Source organism: Puma concolor, chromosome B1 (genome assembly GCF_028749965.1).
Source record: "Puma concolor isolate L17-30 chromosome B1, mPumCon1.1.hap2, whole genome shotgun sequence".
Taxonomy (NCBI): domain Eukaryota; kingdom Metazoa; phylum Chordata; class Mammalia; order Carnivora; family Felidae; genus Puma; species Puma concolor.
The window spans coordinates 53,273,756-53,293,426 of NC_141670.1; the positions used below are offsets into that span (position 1 = coordinate 53,273,756).

Genomic DNA, 19,671 nt, shown 5'->3' on the forward strand with positions numbered 1-19,671 from the left:
CATATCCCTGTATCTATTCCCCAGTTCAGGATCATTTGTGTGATTTCAAGTTTGGATCAGTCATGTATACAACTGTAGGGCTTGAAGATCCCAGCAATCCTCTTTTACAGATTAAAGACTAACTTAAATTTAGCTGTTCTTATCCTGAAGCATACTGGGAACAATACATCTGCTCAGGAGCCACGTTCAACAAGTTTGGGGTGAGGATGTCAGAGTCCCTAACAATAGTGGCATATGGAGGTGTGGGGTGGGGGAGGAAGAGAGCAGAAAATAAAGAAATGAATGAATAAATCTGGCGAGGAATGAGTGTGTGCTAACTACTGAAGCAGGGAGGGGTTGGGGAAGGGGAGAGACAGGGGATGAAAATTTAGGGCTTTTGAAGTGGACTAAAGACATTTCTCACATGGTGATTGAGAAATTGATCACTTTTGATTGATGAGGCTCTGTCTTATACTATCTGCTCTCAGCCTTCTGCCTTATCCCCACCACACCCCCCAAGCAGAGTGGGACTTCTCCAGAGACTTTGTAAGGGGGTGGGTGGGAGATTCGTTCCCCTCACCAGGGAAAGGCTCCAGCTCCTCACGTGAGGTGGTAGGAGATGGCCAAGGGAGGATGGGAGGTTAGCAGAGACTCCTGGGGTTAGCTCTGCACCTCCAAGAGTGAAAAGCTCCCCTTCTTCTAGGTGCTGATTATTCCATTTCACTCAGACCTTTGCTTCTTGCTCTGTCTCCCTGTAGTTTCTTGTCCTGTGGCAATTTGCTGTTTATTAGTGCTTTATTAGAGGGCCTGGGGCTGTGGAAGAAAGCAAACTTTAAGTATAGAGCACCTGTGTCTTCCAACCAAACTCACAGATAGCAAATGAATGGGGGGGGGGAGGTTGAAACTGGTTGAAAAGACATGGAATGCCAAGGCTCTTCCAGTCTTCATACTCTCTCAGGTCAGAGTATAGTACATACCCTTGGAGGGAAATAGATCGGTGTAGTTACTGCAAACTGCATGCCTCTGCTTTCCTCCTGCTGTTGCAAGAAACCAATTATTTCCAAACAATGAGTACCTCCAAGCCCAGACGGGTGTTACAAGAATGAACAGAGCACTCTCTATGGGCACCTGCTACAACTGTGGGTTGGTGGCATGTAAAGCCACGTTACTGTCCTTTACAGGGAAGCCCAGGCCTGTCTGGAGTGGGTCCTCACAGGCGTGAAGGACCTCAAGGCCTCCAGCCGCCAGTACCCCCAGCCGCCCCCGCCCCGCCCCCCACCCCTGCCGCTGTTTTCGCACTTGGGCTTCGCGCTTCCTTGACACTTTCCTGTCTCTCGCTCTGCCGCGCCAGGTCGCGGCGCCTGCCTGGGCGTCTTCTCCAACTCCGGGTCACCTCGGGCTCCGTGGCCAGGGGAAGGGTGCAGGGGCTGACGGAGGAGGGGGCAGCCTGTGCGGAAACGCACCCGAGCTGGCGATCGGAACATCACGTCTCTGGTGGCCTCACAAGTCCCCCGATATGTGCGTCGGGGTCTGACAACTGGCAGCGCTCCAGCCGCTGGTGTCCTCGTCACCACCACTGCCCTCCCTGGCAGCTGGGCGGGGGATGGGAGTGGGGGGCGGGGTAAGCCCTCGACTCCGGATTGACCTCGTCCCTATCTGGTCCCTCTCCTCCGATTGAGCCCTGGCGCTTTCCTTCCCATTTCTCTTGCTGGCTTTTTCTCGAGCTGTCTCTATTTCTGTCGCCAGGTCTCTTGATTCCTATCTCATCTTCTTTCTCTAGATTTGTGCTTTTCTCTCCCATCTTCCCCTCCCTCTTTTCTCTGGTCTCCGTCTTTAATTCCTCTCTGCTCTCTCTGCGTGTCTATTCCCTGCTGTTTTTCCCATAACGCTCCACCATTAATACTCAATATATTTGACTTTTTTATTGTCTGTCTTCCTCTTCTAGAATGTAATCTCCTGGAAACAGAGTTTTCTCTATTTTGTTCCATGCCGAATCCGAGTGCCGGGAAAGTTCCTGGCACAGAGTAGGTGCTCAATGAATATGGAAAGGAGGAAGGGAGGAATGCACGAGTGATCCCGTCCCTCTCCGGCTTGCTAAGGCCCCTCTCACTCTCAGTTGCTGCCCCCTACTTTTTCTCTGTGCTCCTCTCAGCCTGCCTTCCCTTGTCTACCTCCCCCCCTTCTCTCCTTTCTCCTGTTTCTGACTCTCTCCATAGCCCCCCTTCATTTTTTTCTGGGTCCTAGTGTCTGCCTGGCTCTCTCCATCTTTTCAGGAGTTGTGGGTCTGGGCCCTCCGTGCTCCGGAGACGGTGCACCCGGCACCCTTGTCCGTCTTTGCTCTTTGTTCCGGGGAGTCCCGAGGCCTCCCTTGCCAATCGCCACGGCCTCAGCGCCTAATCGGGTTCTTCAGTTTAACTCAACTTCCAAAATCCTGACTGCGCTCCGCGCCCGGAAATCCCTTCTTCCTGCAGATTCCGGAGTCCAGGGACTCCGGGGTTTCCCTAGGGGCAGCCTAGATTTGGGCAGATTTGTAGTTGGCCAGGGTGGGGCTGAGCGTTGCAGATAAATGCTCTCCAGTAACCCAGACTGTGCTACTCTCTTGGTGTCCAGTCTGGACCTCAGTGAGTTACTTTGTGAACTGGTGGTGACCCTGGGCACCTACTATGTGCCCGGGGACACATTCCCCTTTGAGGGGAGTGCTCCATTCTCCAACTGCCAGCAGCCCTGGGAGATGCCATTGCAATCCCTTTTGTAGTTTTAATCATTCAACAAACATTTATTGAGCAACTACTGTGTGCCAGCCACAGTCGCGGCCCTCATGGAGCTTACCTTATGGGGTGTGTGTGGGGAGGGCTGTGTATAACCAACCACAGATAAATGAATTTATAACTCCAGGGAACGTAAGGCCTGTGGATAAAGCAAATTAATATTTTATGTATTCCAAGAACATCTATGGAGTTCTTGTTATGGACTCAGTGTTGTCAGCACTGTAGTTTCTAAAAGTCTCTGCCAGGGAGGGAAGGGGGAGGACCCACAAGTGAACATATTGAGGCCCATGTCACCAAGAGAGATCCCAGAGGTGACAGTTTTGGTCCCCAAAGGGTAGAGGCCCTCCCCTCAGCTCAGAGTCTGCAGGCAAGGAGTCTCCATGGAGCTTGGACAGTGGGTACAGGAAGCTCCCGTTTGCTGCTGTTTTCATAAGGTTCTTGGGTGAGGAGGGAGAGAAGGAGCCAGGCTGGGAAGGGGGAAAGGGGCCTGTGCGAAGGCGTCAGCATGGCCGCAGTGAGTTGAATGATCCGGGATCCGCAGCCTGCTGGCCCAAGTGCCCGGACTTTCGGGCGCCGCAGAGACTGGGTTTCAGTTCTGCCCTCTGCGGCCCCGGGACCTAAGGAGCGCCCTCCCCATTTAAAAAGTCGCTGGCATCCTTCCCGAATTTAATGAAAATGTGGGGCCTCGTTTTTGTTTTTCTTTCTCTTCCCACGGGCTCTTAGGTTATGAGACACGACCTGCTTTGTTTTAAATTGATTTTAATTTTTAAGTGTTGGGCGTATTCATTAAAGCAAATTTAGAAATATTTGAAAAACAAAATGCAGGTTTAAAAAAGTTTCATTATAGATATAAACTCAATATTAACTAGAGTGGAAAAAAGAACTAAGACTCAGGAATCTAGATTCAAGACCTGCTGCGGAGCACACAGTCTTTGCCACCTGGGACAGGTGTCTTAACCTCTCCGGTCTCTGAGTTCCTGTTCCTATGAGACGGTAACACCTTCTCTTCCGCCCTCTCGCTTGTCGATGTTGTTTCCTCAAGAGAAAAAAAAATGAAATCTGGGAGCGTTCTATAATCTTGAAATGACTATAAAATATTAGGAGCTGTGCCAAAAACTCCAATCCTCACAGCCCGAAGCACCAACGAGGCGTTCGCCACGGTCTGTGAGCGACATCGTGGCTTCACTTTGCAACACCGAATAGTATTTTTAAAAACAAGACAGAATCGGAAAGCGTTGCTGCCTTTGCTCCGTTACATCTGCCAGCGGGTGATGATCACTTCCTGGGGTGCAGAGCTCGGTTCCCGGTGGGAGGGGGCAAGGGTCTCTAGGTCCCCGACGCCCTTCCCTCCCCGCCCCTCACAAAGAATTCTAGGTGTGGAACACCGGGCTCTAGGAGGGAAAGAAGGTCTCCGTAGCTTTGCAGCTTAATTCGTTCTGCGTGTTTGCATCAGCGGGAACGGCCCTGCTCGGCAATTTGGTTCTCCCAGCTCCAACCGCTTGTGGGGGCGTGGGTTTGCCCTGGGAGCAAGGTGGGCCACACGAGCAAGGCCCGGAAGTCGCAGAGGGAGGAGGAAACGTGTGGACCCGGTGGGGGAATTCGAGGGCCCTGTGGGAACCGGAGCCAGCCTACGTTCAGTGCGGGTCACTTTGCATGTCTTGTCATGAGCCCTGGCGCTCTAGTCCATAAGAAGCCTCTACATCTGGGAGGGATTCGTTATAAAGGGCGAGGGGAGACTCCTGTCGCCTCTCTGGTTCTCTCTCCCTATGGGGGTCTCTTGTTCCGATTAGAAGACTTTGGGGGCCCCGTGTTTCTTCAGACACGGTTGGTTTTCGGGTGCTGTCCGCGGAGGCTGATGGCCGCAGGTTGCCAAACGGCGTTACTAACCCAAATCTGAGATTGTGGCACCTGAGGTTGCGCTCCGTTTAAAATAAGCTGGCTTGGCTCAAGCTAGGAAATCCGGTTACCCCGTGAGGGTAGACCCTCGCTGGTGTCACCGTGAATTCCATCGCCCAGTTTATTAACCCTTTTGTTCAGGGGACTAGAGTTCAGCTTCCTCTGTACACTATGTCCAAACACAACTGTGTCTCTACCAGGGTTTGGACCAGCTCACGTCCGGGAGACCTTAGTGGAGCAAGAAAATGCAATCTATTCTTGTGTCCTGGGGAGATTAAAAAAATTTTTTTAATTTACATTCATTTATTTTTGAGAAACAGAGTGTGAGCAGGGGAGGGGCAAAGAGAAAGGGAGACGCAATCTGAAGCGGGCTCCAGGCTCCTAGCTGTCAGCACAGAGCCTACTCGGGGCTCAAACCCACGAACCCACGAACAGTGAGAGCATGACCTGAGCCGAAGTCGGACGCTTAACCGACTGAGCCATCCAGGGGCCCCGGGGAGACTTTTGTTTGTTTTTAAGAGCGCAGTACATCTAAATAATTCTTATTTGTCTAAAATCTCAGGACTTGACTCTTCACTAGACCCAGGCCCTTAGTAAAAAAAAATTTTGCAGTGTCAAATTTTCCCTCTTGACTATGGGAAAGAAAAGAAAAGAGAACGTGAGTGGTGTTGGGCCACCATCCCAGGCCAGCCCAGGGACATGTCCTTAAAAATAGCCAAGACTCCGAACCTCAAAGCACCCCCTCCCCTTCCCAGCGGCCTCCTGAGCGAGAGAGAAGCCTGGGAACTTAGAGGCAGCCGATAAACCTCCTCCAGCCGGCGGGCCAGCGAGGCCTTGAAATGCTCCCCGCTCCTGGCAACGCGCAGCGGCCGGCCGCGGGGGCTCCCGCCTTGTCCTAGAGAGGGGAGAGGGAGGGGGCCGGACGAAAATGGAGGCAGGGAAAGAGGCAAAATGAAACACCCCCAAAGGAACAGACCGCTAGCCAACCACCTTCTGGGCGGTCCTTGAGCTGAGCCCTTTGGGGAGAAAATTTGGGGCGCCGGGCCCAGAGAAAAAGGCCACCGGAAAGAGACACAAACTTCTCCATCCCAGGCGCATTCTTAGAATCAAGGAATCTTTCAAGATTCCCAGACCTCAGCCCACCTGAAGAGCGCCAGCGGGGTGGGGGGGGGGGGTAAAAGAGCTCTGTCATGTCCCTTGTCAGAAGATTCGCCCCCACCCCGCCCCCACAGCCGTGAATCCGGGGTTCCTAGCAAGCGAGCGCTTAAGAAAAGCAGGCTCTTCTATCTAGGGTCTCACAACAGCCACAAAGAGCAGGCAGGGCCTGTTGTGCACCCTTCCTGCCCTCCCCCCCCCCCCCAGGAGGAGACTGAAGGTCCGAGAGGTCTGGTGTGGGGGCAGTGATGTGGGAGGCTCGCCCCTGGGCACCCAGCTAACGTGAAACTCAGCACACATCCTGCGCTGCTGGAAGAAGTCTGCCTAGGAGTGGCCTGCGTCCTTGGCTTTGGTGAGGGCGCTTGGATGGCCACTCCACCAGACGCTAAGCCCCAAGCCCAAGGCTTGTTGCTAAGAAAATTCACTGCCCAGGCCGAAGGCTCGGCGCTGAGGACCGCGTGTGGAAGTCAGCTCTGAGACCTAAGGCATCGCTGGAGCCACAAATCCCCACTGAGAAAAGAAAGGCTAGAACAACTTGCCGCTCGACTAGCCCAGACTTTTAACTCTCCAGAAAGCCCTCATAGGCCAATGGGGATGTTGTTTCAGACTGCGCAGAGATCGAGCACCCTTCTCCACCATTCGCTGAACATGCGTGCGCCCGCCGAGTGTCCTCCCCCAAACCGCCTCTCCCCAGCTCCAGCCTCCGGGGTCCTCAGAACACCCTCCCTCTTAAGTTCCTAGACACCTGGGATCTGCTGCGCCAAATTCTGCAGAGGCGCTGGCGAGGAGTTGAGGGAAGCTGGAGAAGGGTCTCTAAACACACCGCCCTAAGCTTCCGGGGCTCGAAGGGTCCTGGGCCAGCAGCTCCTAGGGGTGGGACGGGGAGGCGTGGGTGCGTCCAGCCGCAGCGCAGACCTTACGTCGCTCCGCCGGGCGCCTCAGTTTTCTCTCCTAGGCTCTGGCACCTCTGGACCTCCGAACGTTGAGCTCAGGAAAGAGAACTCCCCGCGCAGCCGCGCTCAGTCCTTCCTCCGGGATTTTCCTGAGAATCCCCACGAGTTGGCCACGATCCCTGCGGGGTTTTCCTTCCAATCAGCCCTGCGTCCTACTCTCGTCCTCAGCGCTCAGGTTGCCCTCGCGCAGGCCAGGAATCCACCACTGATTACCAACAGCTGAAGCTGGCGTAGCCCCTTACCCTTCCTTCGCAGCCGCACAAGTTTCGTGTAGGATGGTACCCCGGCCCCCTCCCGACCCCTCTAATCTGGTATGAAAAACCTGCTCTAGGGAAAGAAACTCGGCCTTAGTGGGGCGGGGTGGGGTGGGGGGAGTTTAACCGAAAGGGTGAGAGCCACCGGCCGGGTGTTATCTGGGGCTGAAGGCTGCGGTAATCGATGGGTTATTTTTACGCGGTAATAGGGCCCTGTGATTGCTCTATTAACCTTTAGACCTGTCTGAGGGACTCTCCGGCTCGCAGCCCCGCTGCGCTGGGGCCTCTAGGCACTGACGCCGACTACAGACTCAGGCCTGCCACCCTCCCCGCCCCCAGTCCTAGGGAGGGGGCTGAGGAGCCTTGGAAGAGCCCTCTCGGCTGGGAAAGCCTGCTCCCGCTGGACTGCCAAGCCTCCCAGGACCCCGCCACGTCCCTAGGATTGGTGCAGCGGCGCCGAAAGCTGCTGGGAAAACGGAAAGATCTGAAGGGAAGAGGCCACAGGAGATGGGAAGCGTCGCCAGGAAGGGGTGCACGTTTTGCATAAATACATAAAACTGAGGTCTGGAGGGCCGCCTTGCGGACTCCCCAGGCTGCTGGGAAGGCGGAAGGGAAACTTCGGTCTCTGCGCTCTGACTTGAGTGGGCCAGTCCCAGGTTTGGTGTCTTTTCCACCGGCACTTCGGGACTAGCAGGAACCCCACTATCCACTACCTCCTGGAGACTCGCAGCTAGCCGGGCACCCCTGGTAACCCTGTGCTCCACAGCCGGTCAGGGGTCTCGCCCAAAAAGGTCACCTTCCCGTCTATCAGCGCCGCCCCTTGACTCGCGAGTCCTGGGATGGGGCTGGACCAGGACCACCGGGAGGCGGGATGGGGGGTGGGGTGGAGGGAGGAGGTAGGAGAGGGGACTCCTGAATAAAGCTGACCCTGGGCAAAACTGCAAACCGGATTGACCTCTGGCAGGGCGGTGGGTGAAGCCCTGCGCCCCGATCGGTGGCACTTTAGCATTTTCCGAGATCCGAGCGCCTGGACTTTGCCTGCTGGGGGAGTTTTTTGAACAGCCCCGAAGCCCGGCGCCTAGCGGAGGTGCAGCCTCTGCGGCGCACCCCCGCCCCCCGCCCTTGCACGTGACTCCCACAGGCCAGTCAGCGCTCGGGAGCTGGAGCGCAGGGGCGAGGGGACTAGCGCCGGGAGGTGGGGGACTCGGAGGCGGCCGGCACAGTGGCCGCGAGAGGCACCGCCGCTGCCAAAGCTCCCGGGGCGCTCAGGGGAGCGTGCGCCGGCCCTCCAGGAAGCTCAAGTCCCGCCAGGTACTGCGTTTTCTGTCTTCTCCTTGCTCTTTCCCACCGTTTGAGAAACCCAGAGCTCCTCCGCGCTTGTTTGCCTGGGAAAGGAGACGTTGATCACTCCCTCCTCCCCAAACTGGCCAAAGCCCGCTTAACTTTTTGCTTTGGCTTAACAGCTTCTTTAAAACAAAGTTAAGATTTGCGGGGAAAGCGGAGAGGGATATTCGAAGTGCTTTTTGATGTGTGTGTGTGTGTGTGTGTGTGTGTGTGTGTGTGTGTGTGTGTGAGAACTTGAACGTTTTTAATCCCTGCCCCAGCGTATATATTCTCCAGCCCTTGTTTGCACCTCCCCAGGCCAGGGCCTGGATGGTGATGATGGCCGTGCGGAATCACACTGATCAACTGACCCGGGACAGGTCGCACGGAGGGACTCAGGCGAGGAGTGTCGCCGGTCGGTGACTCCGGGGACTCAGAGTGGCTGTGGGAGGCTGCGTAACTGGGCCTTGGGCCCCGGGGAGGCGCTTCGAAGCCGGGAATGGCTACTGAGCGCCCGGACGTTTTATGCCCTTCTGGCCAGCCTTCTAGCCTTCCTGACTGGGGTCCAGAGAGTCAGAACGCCACCCACGAAGCTAACAACCCCACCCACCCACACTGCTTCTGGGTAAAAGTAGCTGAGGGCCGGGACCCGGGAGGAAGGCAGTGACGTTCCTCCGCTGGCCACGGTTAGCTGCCCCGATCCACAGTATTATGTCCCTTGGCTTTGGGTTGGGGGGTCCTTCAGGTAGGAGGAGGATGCCCGGATGGTGAACTGCCACCAGGTTGAGGGAACGAGGAGGCCTTTCGGTTGGGAAGCAGGGTGGAGGACCCAAGGCTGGAGGGATTTGGGGCCTCACGGACGGCTGTTCGGGGAAGGTTGGGGAAGCGCCGAAGGCAAGTATTTCCTGTGTTTCTCAGCAATGGAATGGACAGCCAAGAGCAGGTTTCAGGCTTTTAAAGTAGGGTTTCATTTGGGATAACGGAGTGGTGCCTCCTCCCCCCCTAAACTTCTGAGTCTCCACGTTCCACAGCAGCGGACAGCTATATTACTGCTGGCTAGTGTGTGCGTTCGTGTGTGACAGTTTTCTGCGCAGCAGGCCGAGAGTGAAGGCGAGAGGCTGAGCCCAAAGAGCAGGAGTGACCTGTAAATAAACACAGACATTAGGGCAAGTTTTCAGAAATAGATCGGAAAAGGGCCGTGGGCTAAATCACGAAGAAAGCATCTCCTATTTGGTCTGTGAATTGGAGGTGAACTGAAATGAGTGATCTGGAGGAGAGGGAAAAACTGAGGATCAGGCCTGAGTCCCCATGATGAGGCCAGATCTCTTCTGCCATTCTCAGTAGCTCTCTCTGCTTCCTCCACGGTCAGACGCCTGAACCGAGGCTTAATAACAGAAGCAAGCAGAATGATTTCTTGTCTTTTCAGAAAGGTGTAGAGGGGTATTTTCTCCACCTTCTATTGTTCAGTAATCCAATGCCCAGGTAATGTACCAGCCATTTTAAAAAGGCCGAGAATTTAGTAAAGATGAGTGTTAGATTTATGGCATTTTTAGCATTTACATTTTAAAGCTGGTAAATTAGCATCTGTGTGTAAGTTGGCTTGCAAAATTATAAATCTTCCTTCTCTGCAGTTATGTGAGAAAAAAGTATGATGTTATGCATTAGAACTACAGAAGTTGAGTATTACAGAAAATACAATGAAATAGGTGAGCTATTTTATTTAAAAATTAAATACTGAATATTTTATCAAGGTAAGCCTATGTGTTTACTTATTGAAGCGCACAGATTCCTATAAGGTACTAATTTTTTGCCTTCATTTTCAAAGAGTGAAGTTGGTGATTTCGGATAAAAAATTTTTTGTAATATTTTAGTTTTAAGTAATCTCTATACCCAACTGTGGGGCTCGAGCTCACAACCCTGAGATCATGAGTTGCATGCTCTACTGACCAAGCCAGCCATGTGCCCCTCAGATCAAATTTTTTGTATCTACCCTCTAGCCAAACTTCTTCCTGGAAGGAAATGTCCAACAAACCAATAATTTATTGTATAGTTTTGAAAGCAAATGATAAACCATCTAGAAGTTGACATGTGATTATAGAATACAGTTCTATTAACTCCATTATCATTAGTGATGTTGCAAAGATGGTTAAAAGCATTATATAGGTATATTAGATGTAGTGTAGATTAGATTTTCAGAATTTTTTACAATAATTAAGATGACCATTCATTATAGTATGATTATATCTGAGGCATTGTCTTATGGTACATTAGAAATCTGTAATAATAATAACAATAGCCAACAATTATATAGAACTTTGTACCTGTTATGAGTTTTATAAAACCCTATTATACTTGTTTTACATATATTAGTTTACAATCCTTACAGTCCTCACCATGACTCCACAAGATAGGTACCTTTAACATTTGCATTTTTGCAAATGAGGAAACTGAGGCACAGAAGTTAAGTAATGTGTCTAAAGTCATTTGTTCAGTAAGTGACAGCCTGGGTTTAGTATAATAAAGGTCAATTGATGTTTTTGTAATTCTGTGGCAGTGAAAAAGAAACCAGTGTTAAAAAGTGGCTGTCTCTTAAGGAGACAAGCGGGAATGTAGTGGTCAGCCTCAAATCCCTGGAGACCCACGGATTCTGTCCCCCAGCTCCTTTAATTGTACTTTGATCTTTGGCAAGTTTCAAAACTTTACGATGCTTCAGTTCCCTCTTTTGTAAAATGAGGAGACACACTTTTATTTGAGGAGCTGTGGAGAAAAAAAAAGACCTGAGACAGAGCAGGTGCTTCAGAACACTGAGCTCTTATTTTATCAGAAAAATTGCCTAAGAAAATAGAAACACAGGATACAAGGGCATAACCAAGCCCTACGAACTGTTCTTCCCCTTCAGTTTGTCATTGGCGTTCTGATTTCCCTCCACGGGTGGACCAGTGATTCTATATGGGAAAAAACCCATTCAGTGAATCTGAATGGTCCAGTGAGTAGTTCCACAAAGTGAACTTGTACATTTCCCTCACTATTCTGGTTTTAATATCCAATCTGCAGAATCACTAAAATATAACTATTTGCCAGAAACAAATGTCTTGTCTGATTTGACTTCCATATGGTATAGTGTGTGGATGGATAAGAGATTTCACAATCCTTTTCACAGAGATTTAGCAGTCACTATGCTCATGTGTAAACATTTAGACTCTACCCCTAGTTTTAATAAAAAGATTACAAACAAAATTTTCTTAGGTTGCTGGTTTTTTTTAAAGTTTGTCATTGTGTTTCATGGGCAATCTAAAGTTTTTTCATGGCCAGGGACGCTTAGGGTTGGGTGGGGGAACAAAGATGAACGATATTTCTTGGGTCCCAGGCATTCCGGCGAAAACTGAAACCCTTAAACTTATCTGTGACAAGGGTCTTTCCTGACAAGCAATACCAAAAAAAATTGACTAGGTCATAGTCAATAATTACATGTCTAATAACCGTGAAGCCCCACTTCTCTAAGGCTCCCCTCCCTAGGCTTCCCTGGGGCAGTCAGACCCCACGGGCTGAGAAAAACAAAGAGCGCAGCTTCCTTAGGAACTTCGTGGCCTCCAAGGCTGGGCGCCGAAAGTGGCGATTTCTTTGGTTTGCGGTGCGGGAGAAGCAGCCGAGCACAAGGAAAGTGGGCTCCGGGTGAACTTGTGTCCCTTTTTGTCGTTCTTCTAGGACCGCGGCTGCGGCGAGGAGGACGGGAGCCAACCCAACCCTCCGCATCGGAGCCAGCCTACCGCACCCAGAGCCGGAGTCTACGGGTGTCCTGAAGAGGGTGCGCAGCCACGGCCACCGGCGTGACCCGAAGGCCCGTGCCCCATACCGGCGCCCAGGCACTACCCCGTGTCTTCTGCCACTCGTGTAGGCGCTCAGGACCTCTAGGCCCTGGGGTAGATCCCGCCCCTTCTCCAGCACCTCCGGGAAGAACCAAAAGTTCAATTTGGGATTTTCCTGTAAACAAGAGCCTAGAGTGTTTTTGCTCGATGCTGGATTTAATACGAATATATTTTTGAGGGATTTGCATTTTTACTTTTGATTTTGGATCTTCATTTACGTGACAGCCGTCACCTGTACATTATTGTTGTTGTTGTTGTTATTATTATTTTTTGCTCGATGCTGGATTTAATACGAATATATTTTTGAGGGATTTGCATTTTTACTTTTGATTTTGGATCTTCATTTACGTGACAGCCGTCACCTGTACATTATTGTTGTTGTTGTTGTTATTATTATTATTGTTATTACTCTCTCCCCGCCTTGCGCCTTGACTCGCGAGTGAGAGAGAGGACTCGGAGGCGGAGAGCTCCCAGAGGCCATGTACCAGAGCTTGGCCATGGCCGCCAACCACGGCCCCCCTCCCGGGGCCTACGAGGCGGGCGGCCCTGGCGCCTTCATGCACAGCGCGGGCGCTGCCTCCTCTCCCGTCTACGTGCCCACGCCGCGGGTGCCCTCCTCGGTGCTGGGCCTGTCCTATCTCCAGGGCGGAGGCGGGAGCGCCGCGTCCGGAGCCACCTCTGGTGGCAGCTCCGGCGGGGCCCCGGCGGGCGCCGGGCCCGGAACCCAGCAGAGCAGCCCGGGCTGGAGCCAGGCGGGGGCCGAGGGAGCGGCCTACACGCCCCCGCCTGTGTCCCCGCGCTTCTCCTTCCCGGGAACCACCGGGTCCCTGGCTGCCGCCGCCGCCGCCGCCGCCGCCCGGGAAGCCGCGGCCTACAGCAGTGGTGGCGGAGCGGCGGGCGGCCTCCCCGGCCGCGAGCAGTACGGGCGTGCGGGCTTCGCAGGCTCCTACTCCAGCCCCTACCCAGCCTACATGGCCGACGTGGGCGCGTCCTGGGCCGCGGCCGCCGCCGCCTCCGCCGGTCCCTTCGACAGCCCGGTGCTGCATAGCCTGCCCGGCAGGGCCAACCCCGCCGCTCGACACCCGAACCTCGGTGAGTACTGAGCGCGAGTACCCGGGCCCGTTGGCTTCCGGAACAGGCTGTCCCGAACACTGCTTGGGGGCGTTTAATTTTCCGCAAGTGTGCGTATGGTGGGGAGCGGTGGGGAGGGGGCAGGATGCGTGAGTTTCCAAGGAAAGCAAACTGGAAAACAAGCTGGCGGCCGCGGCACGTTGGTGGTGGTGAAGGTCACAGCCCCAAGAAGCCCATATTCTGTTAGGTGAGGGCAGGCCTGCTTCCTAAATGCTTTTCTGAACGAGAGAGGACTGCAGGGTGCAGGGTCTGAGTGTGTCCCCAAGCAGCCCCGACGTCGGGTATGTCTGTGCGCCGTAGGTGAGCGCTGGCGGCCGACACGCTCCACGAAGAGCTGGGAGGAGCAGCCCCGGCAGCCCTTGATGGACAGCACTAGCGGTCGCGGGGTTTCTGTTCGCATTTCCTCTCGGCCCTCCCTTAGGGTCCTCAGCAGGGAACTGATTACATTGGCTAGGGCCCAAGATCTTCTGGGCCATTTGGCGGCCCAGTTGGAAGATCCTTCGGAGTGGCAGATGATTTTCCTGTTCGGATTTCACACCTGGAACAAAGGAGGGACTGGAGCAGCGGAGATGGGTTGAACGGAGGCTAGCACCTTGTGGGTGCCTCGGGGCCACGGCGTTCTGTGCGCTTATTGTGCACTGCGCTGGTATGCCGCCGCACTTGTGAGGGGTGCACTGAAAGCGCATGCCTGGTCAGCGTCCAGGAACTCGGGAAGCGCAGAGGGGCTTCTTTGAAAGACCTGACTTAAATGGACACTTTGCAGCAGCTTCCATAAGTGGAGCGTCCTCTTGTTCGGAGGGCCGGGGTTAGAAATAATCTAACGGCACGACTGAATATTTCCTGTGAACGTCAGACCCGGCAAGGACGGCAAGCCTGTGCTACCCCGCTCCGATTTACAGTTGAACAAAATGAAGCCTGAGAAAGGGTCCGGGTTCTTTGCGCTGGGAGAGAAAAGGAAGTGGCAACCACTAGTTCAAAATGGAAAAACAAAACAAAACAAAAAACACCTCTGGTCTTGTCGAATTTCAGGAAGGGACAGGGTGGGGTTGGTTGGAGATGGCTTCTGGGGGGGGGGGGGAGGTGAAGTCCAGACCCAAGAAACAAAGTTAACGTTTACTGACTACCTACTAAGTGCTAAATCTTTTCGCATTTGTTCTCACTTTGAAGAGTAAAGCCTGTCCCTCCCAGGTTTCCAGTCTTAAGCTGGCTCCGAGAAGGGTCCCGGCTTTGAAGAGTTTTTTAAATTATCCTCTGACCCTGGGTGGCCAGGGAAGGTCCCCAGGGGGGTGCAGCCAAATACACATCCCAGGTAAACTGATTAACCGTGGAAGTGGCGCCGGGGCTGGGTCTATAGCTCCTAGTTTCCCCCTCCCCCTCTCAGGGGAGCCAGACGGCACCCCCTGGGGTAGGAGGGGCAACTGGCTCCGGAGCCTTTCGGGAGGCCCGGAGTGAGATAGCTGGCCTGAAGTATCTCCATACAATGGCAGCTCGAGGTGGGCGTGTTGGGGAGGGGGTGGGGCGCTGTGGCCCCGCGTTCTCGGAACTCTTGCGTTCTCTCTGAAACTCTAGAGCGCACTGTACCCACTGTATGCTAGCCAGTTTGACAATAAATTATATTAGAAATAAATAAAACTTTCTTTAGAACTTATGTTTTAAAACAGGGAGAAATGGTCCCTCCCCATAGTTCTGCTTTTTGAACTTGTGGGAGGGAGTGGAGAGGTTGCTTTCTAACCCCTATCACCTGGAGTCAAAAGACAAAAATGGAGGATGCTTTTCTGATCTGGAGAGTTACAACCGCAACAATGTTAAAAATACACACACACACACACACACACACACACACACACACACACACACACACACACACAATGTGTGAATGCACACAGTACTTAAATTCTAAAATGTAACCCATACCAGCTAGGAGAGTGCTGAAGTCAGTAATGTTTCCCAAATTAAAGGATCAACAAATGGTAAGCTGACCTCCACGGAGCACCTCATCATGGAGAAGTGTGGCCTGTCTTCCCAGTACTCTTCTCTGTGCCATTGGTTCAGGAGGTCCTACCTGAAGACAGCCCTTGGGTCTGGCCTAGCAGCTGGATTGGCTCGTCTGGACAGAGCCAAGTGTGTTAAATGGTCAAGTCAGGAAAGCTTCCCTGTTATCTTTGTGAGGGAACATGAGGCATGCAGAGCATGTTGGCATGCACGTCTTCCGCGTGTTCTGCAGGTGGCACTTACATAAAAGCCAGCTAAGTTAAAAGCAGTGCATGTAAATAAATATGCTTTTTATATATGCCCCTCCTATCACATGGACCCTCCTGTAAATGCCTGGTAGCTGTCTCAAGGACCAACACTGGCACATTAGCTGATGCTGAGTGATAGGAGCATGGTGATAAGTGATTACCGATTCCATGAGATTTATTGAGAGCTTGCTGTATGGAGCTGCCATTGGACTCTCAAACGGTAATACAGTGTGGTGGTATGGGACAGGCAAGCCTGGATTCCATTCCAGGTACCCTTGTGATCCTGGGCAAGTTACTTACCTCTCAGTTTCCTCTCTTGTTCTGTAAAATGTGATAATCATAACTGCTTTCAGTGTTGTCTTAAATTCGAAAAATAAGGCAGTGTTTGTGAAGTAGTTGGTTTTGGCTCCTCATAAGTGATGGCTATTTTATTAAATAGCTACTCACTATCATGTAGAGGGATGTATTTTTCTGATTTTCTTAGGACTGAGGGGTTTCCCAGGACTTGAGATTTTTAGTGCTAAACCTAGGACAGTCCCCAATAAATGGGGATGGTTGGTCACCCTAAAGACATGAAAATGGGTAAATGACCCAGTAACATGCTGCAGGAATGAGCTGACAGAAAAGGAGAGAAGACAGAAGTGGTTCTTTCTTCTGTCTAGGAATCTGGAAGTCTTCACCCAAGTGGTGTCATCTGCATTTGGTCTGGAAGGGTAAGTAGGAGTTTGCCAGGAAAAGCCAGGCACCTGCTTTTTGAAAAAAAGGAAAAAAGTTATACCCTCATTTGCCATCACATTTTGTGGTACTAAGAAATGACCCAACACAGCTTGGTTTTTGTGTAAATAATATATTTACGACCAGAGGTAAAACCACAGAGACTAACTCACTCTTCACCTCAGAAACTGCTTTCAATTTCAATGAAGAGAACTAAGAGAACAGCTTTATTTTTTTCATGAGGTATTAATTGCCTCAGTTTTAACAAGAGTTAGTATCTTATGTTGGTTACTGGAAAAGACAAAAATCAAGGTGATGAAAGCTACCAAGGGCCTCAATAAAGACCTGCACTTAGGTTGAAAGGAATTATTCTGCCTTGACGGCAATGTATATGAACTTCAATTCATTCCAAGTTCAATATGAATCTGACCCTGAAACAACTGTTGAAATCATTAATGAGGCTGCATTAATGGAATTATGTGACCTTACTGAGGGCAGGTACAGAGTCTTACTCATATTTAAGTGCCAGGCACATGCTGAGCACTTGGCAAATATTTATTTGAGTAGAGATCTAGGAGGTACTCACCACAGTACTCGGCCCAGGTCAACACACACACACACACACACACACACACACACACACACACACACACACACACACACACACACACACACACACACACACACACAGTGGCTGCTTCAGAGGTCCATTGGAGAGCCTCTGGGTACAGTGAGCAGGGTGGGAGAGGGTTCTGCAACCCTTGTGACCACCTGCGCGCTCCCCCCCCCCAGAACTGTTTAGGGAGGAGAAGTCACAGGGTGGTTGAAAGAGAAGGACCGTGTAAAAATACCTAAAAGGTACTTTAACATTTAAAGGCCTTTTATTTAACGTTGTGTTCCTCCAGGCGAGCGGACATTAGGTTTGGCAAGAACACTTTTTCACATGTGATTGTAGTTGTTGAAATGGAATATGGAATCTGGAATATAACTTATCTTAATAACACCCCCTGGGCACTGAAAGGGCTTAAGGAGGTATGGTGTTGCCATCTGCCAGTGGAGCTGGGCAGCTGGGCAGGGAATTTCTTGCATTTCAAGGGCTAGGGTCCATTGTTTGTGTGCACGTGAAATGGCTAGAGCAGGTAAGATGACTGTCTCCTTTTAAAGAACCCAATGAGGGTAGTTACGCAGGTGTATCAATTTTTCAAAACTCATGATGGAAATTTACTATTAAAATGAGCATGGGGGCGCCCAGCTGGCTCAGTGGGAAGAGTCTGTGACTCTTGATCTTGGGGTTGTGGGTTTCAACCCCATGTGCAATGCAGAGGTTGTTTAAAAATAAAATCTTTAAAATAAAAAAGCAGGAGTACTTTTTTGTATGTACATTATACCACAATAAAGTTGACTTTTATATTAATGCTTGCAAATATTTAAGGCAGAAAGGAGACAATGGGAATTATGTGTAAATATGCGATGAAGTAAATAGCATTGTGGTAGATGTTACTGGAAAGCTGTGAAAATATGTTTTATTATGAAATAATTCCTTTGGGTAATAAAGAAACAAGCAATTATAATATTATCAAAGGATCTCAAAATTGTTAAATAATTTTAAGGGTTAAAAAAATAACACAGTGAAAAAATGTATATCACCCAGTGTTACCCGAATGGTTTCTTTAAAAGCTTTGCCTCATTTGTGGTGTTTCGAGAGTTTGTTTATGATATAGATTGGTAAGAAACTCTAAAGTGTTTTCTGGATCTTCTGGGGACTGCTTATCAATTAAGCCAGTTTCTTTCAGAGCCAGTTCATTTATGTAGGGAACTTTGTGAGATCAACTCTTAAGTAGCTTGTTTGGCCACAGAATGATTTGTCAGTCTTTGAGAAAACCAAAGTTGTTTAACTTTCCGGTTACCACCCTGAGCAGGTCAGTCCGAGTTGGGGCTGGTCTGTGGTGCTAGATTGAGAACCAATTAAATGGGGAAGGTGTGTGTGGGGTGGCCAGGGGTGTGTCACTGCTTCCAGTGAGATCTGTCACCTGCCCAATTGTGTCCCATCAAAAGGTCAGGCCACATTTGCTAGGCACTTTCTTTCTAAGCACTCAGGTGGAATGATGCACAGGAGACAGTTTTAGATAACACTTTCTTCTGTATCCTTTCCTTTTTTTTTTTTTTTAAACTCTAATGAGCTAAGAAAACAAACATGCTCAGAGGTGTAGGGAAACAGGAACTCTGATACCTGTGGGTGGGAGTGTAAATCGGTACAACCTTTCTGGAGAGCCCTTGATGGTATCCAACAAATTACAAAGTAGATACCCTTGACCCAGAAATTTAATTTCTAGGAATTTATTCTGCAAATGTACCGGCACAGTTATAGCCCTGTTTGTAATAACAGAAATTGGAAATAACCTAAATGTGCATTATCAGGGGAGTGTTTGTATACATACTGTATGTGCAAACAATAGGATATCACGTAGACTTTAAAAATTAGGAAATTCATTATGTAATGGTAATAGAGTTGTCTCCAAGAGAAGTACAGGGTATGTATATTGCATGTTACTTGTGTAAAAAAAAAAAAAGAGAGAGAGAGTGGGGAAGAGGTGCCTGAGTGGCTTATTCAGTTAAGTGTCTGACTTTGGCTCAGGTCATGATCTCATGGTTTGTGGGTTTAAGCCCCACACTGGGCTCTGTGGTGACAGCTCAGTGCCTGAGCCTGTTTCATATTCTCTGTCTCCCTCTCACTCTACCCCTCCCCCCCCAATAAATAAACATTAAAAAGAGAAGAAAGGAGTGTATGCATTTGAACATATTTAATTTATCTTTGGAAATATTTGCAAGGAATTTGTAACGTCAATTGCCCATGGAAGGGATAACTGGGTAGGTGAAAGATAAGGGTGGGGAAAGCATTTTTACCACATATGCCTTAGAGCCTTTTGAATTTTTAACCAACATAACCACTTTTTAATAGTCACTTCTATGCTTCTTTATTAGCCATTTAAATAATAAGAAAATATATTTAAAATATAGGGAAGTTAAAAAAATATAGGGAGGTTAAGGTTAAGTTTCATTTTATTTTTTATTATTAAAAAATGTTTTAAATGTTTTAATGTTTATTTTTGGAGAGATAGAGAGACAGAACACGAGTGGGGGAGGAGCAGAGAGAGAGGGAGACACAGAATCCGAAGCAGGCTCCAGGCTCTGGGCTGCCAGCACACAGCCCTATGTGAGGCTCGAACCCATGAACTGTGAGATCATCACCTGAGCCAAAGTCAGACGCTTAACGGACTGAGCCACCCAGGCACCCCTAGTTTTATTTCATTTTATTCTTTACCGTCTTAGCCATTTTTAAGTATACAGTTCAGCAGCGTTAAGTATATTCACATCATTGTGAAACAGGTTTT

At 50.4% G+C, this 19,671-nt stretch overlaps 1 protein-coding gene across 2 annotated transcripts in view; it reads left to right on the forward strand.

Annotated features, from left to right (window-relative positions):
• Positions 1–12,467: 12,467 nt before the first annotated feature.
• Positions 12,468–19,671, forward strand: part of GATA4 (GATA binding protein 4) — a 49,347-nt gene continuing 42,143 nt past the window's right edge. For both annotated transcript variants that reach the window (XM_025921938.2, XM_025921939.2), the window contains exon 1: positions 12,468–13,286. In XM_025921938.2, the coding sequence (XP_025777723.1) occupies positions 12,674–13,286 (613 nt within the window). In that variant the 5' untranslated portion in view covers positions 12,468–12,673. The remainder of the gene's footprint in view (positions 13,287–19,671) is intronic.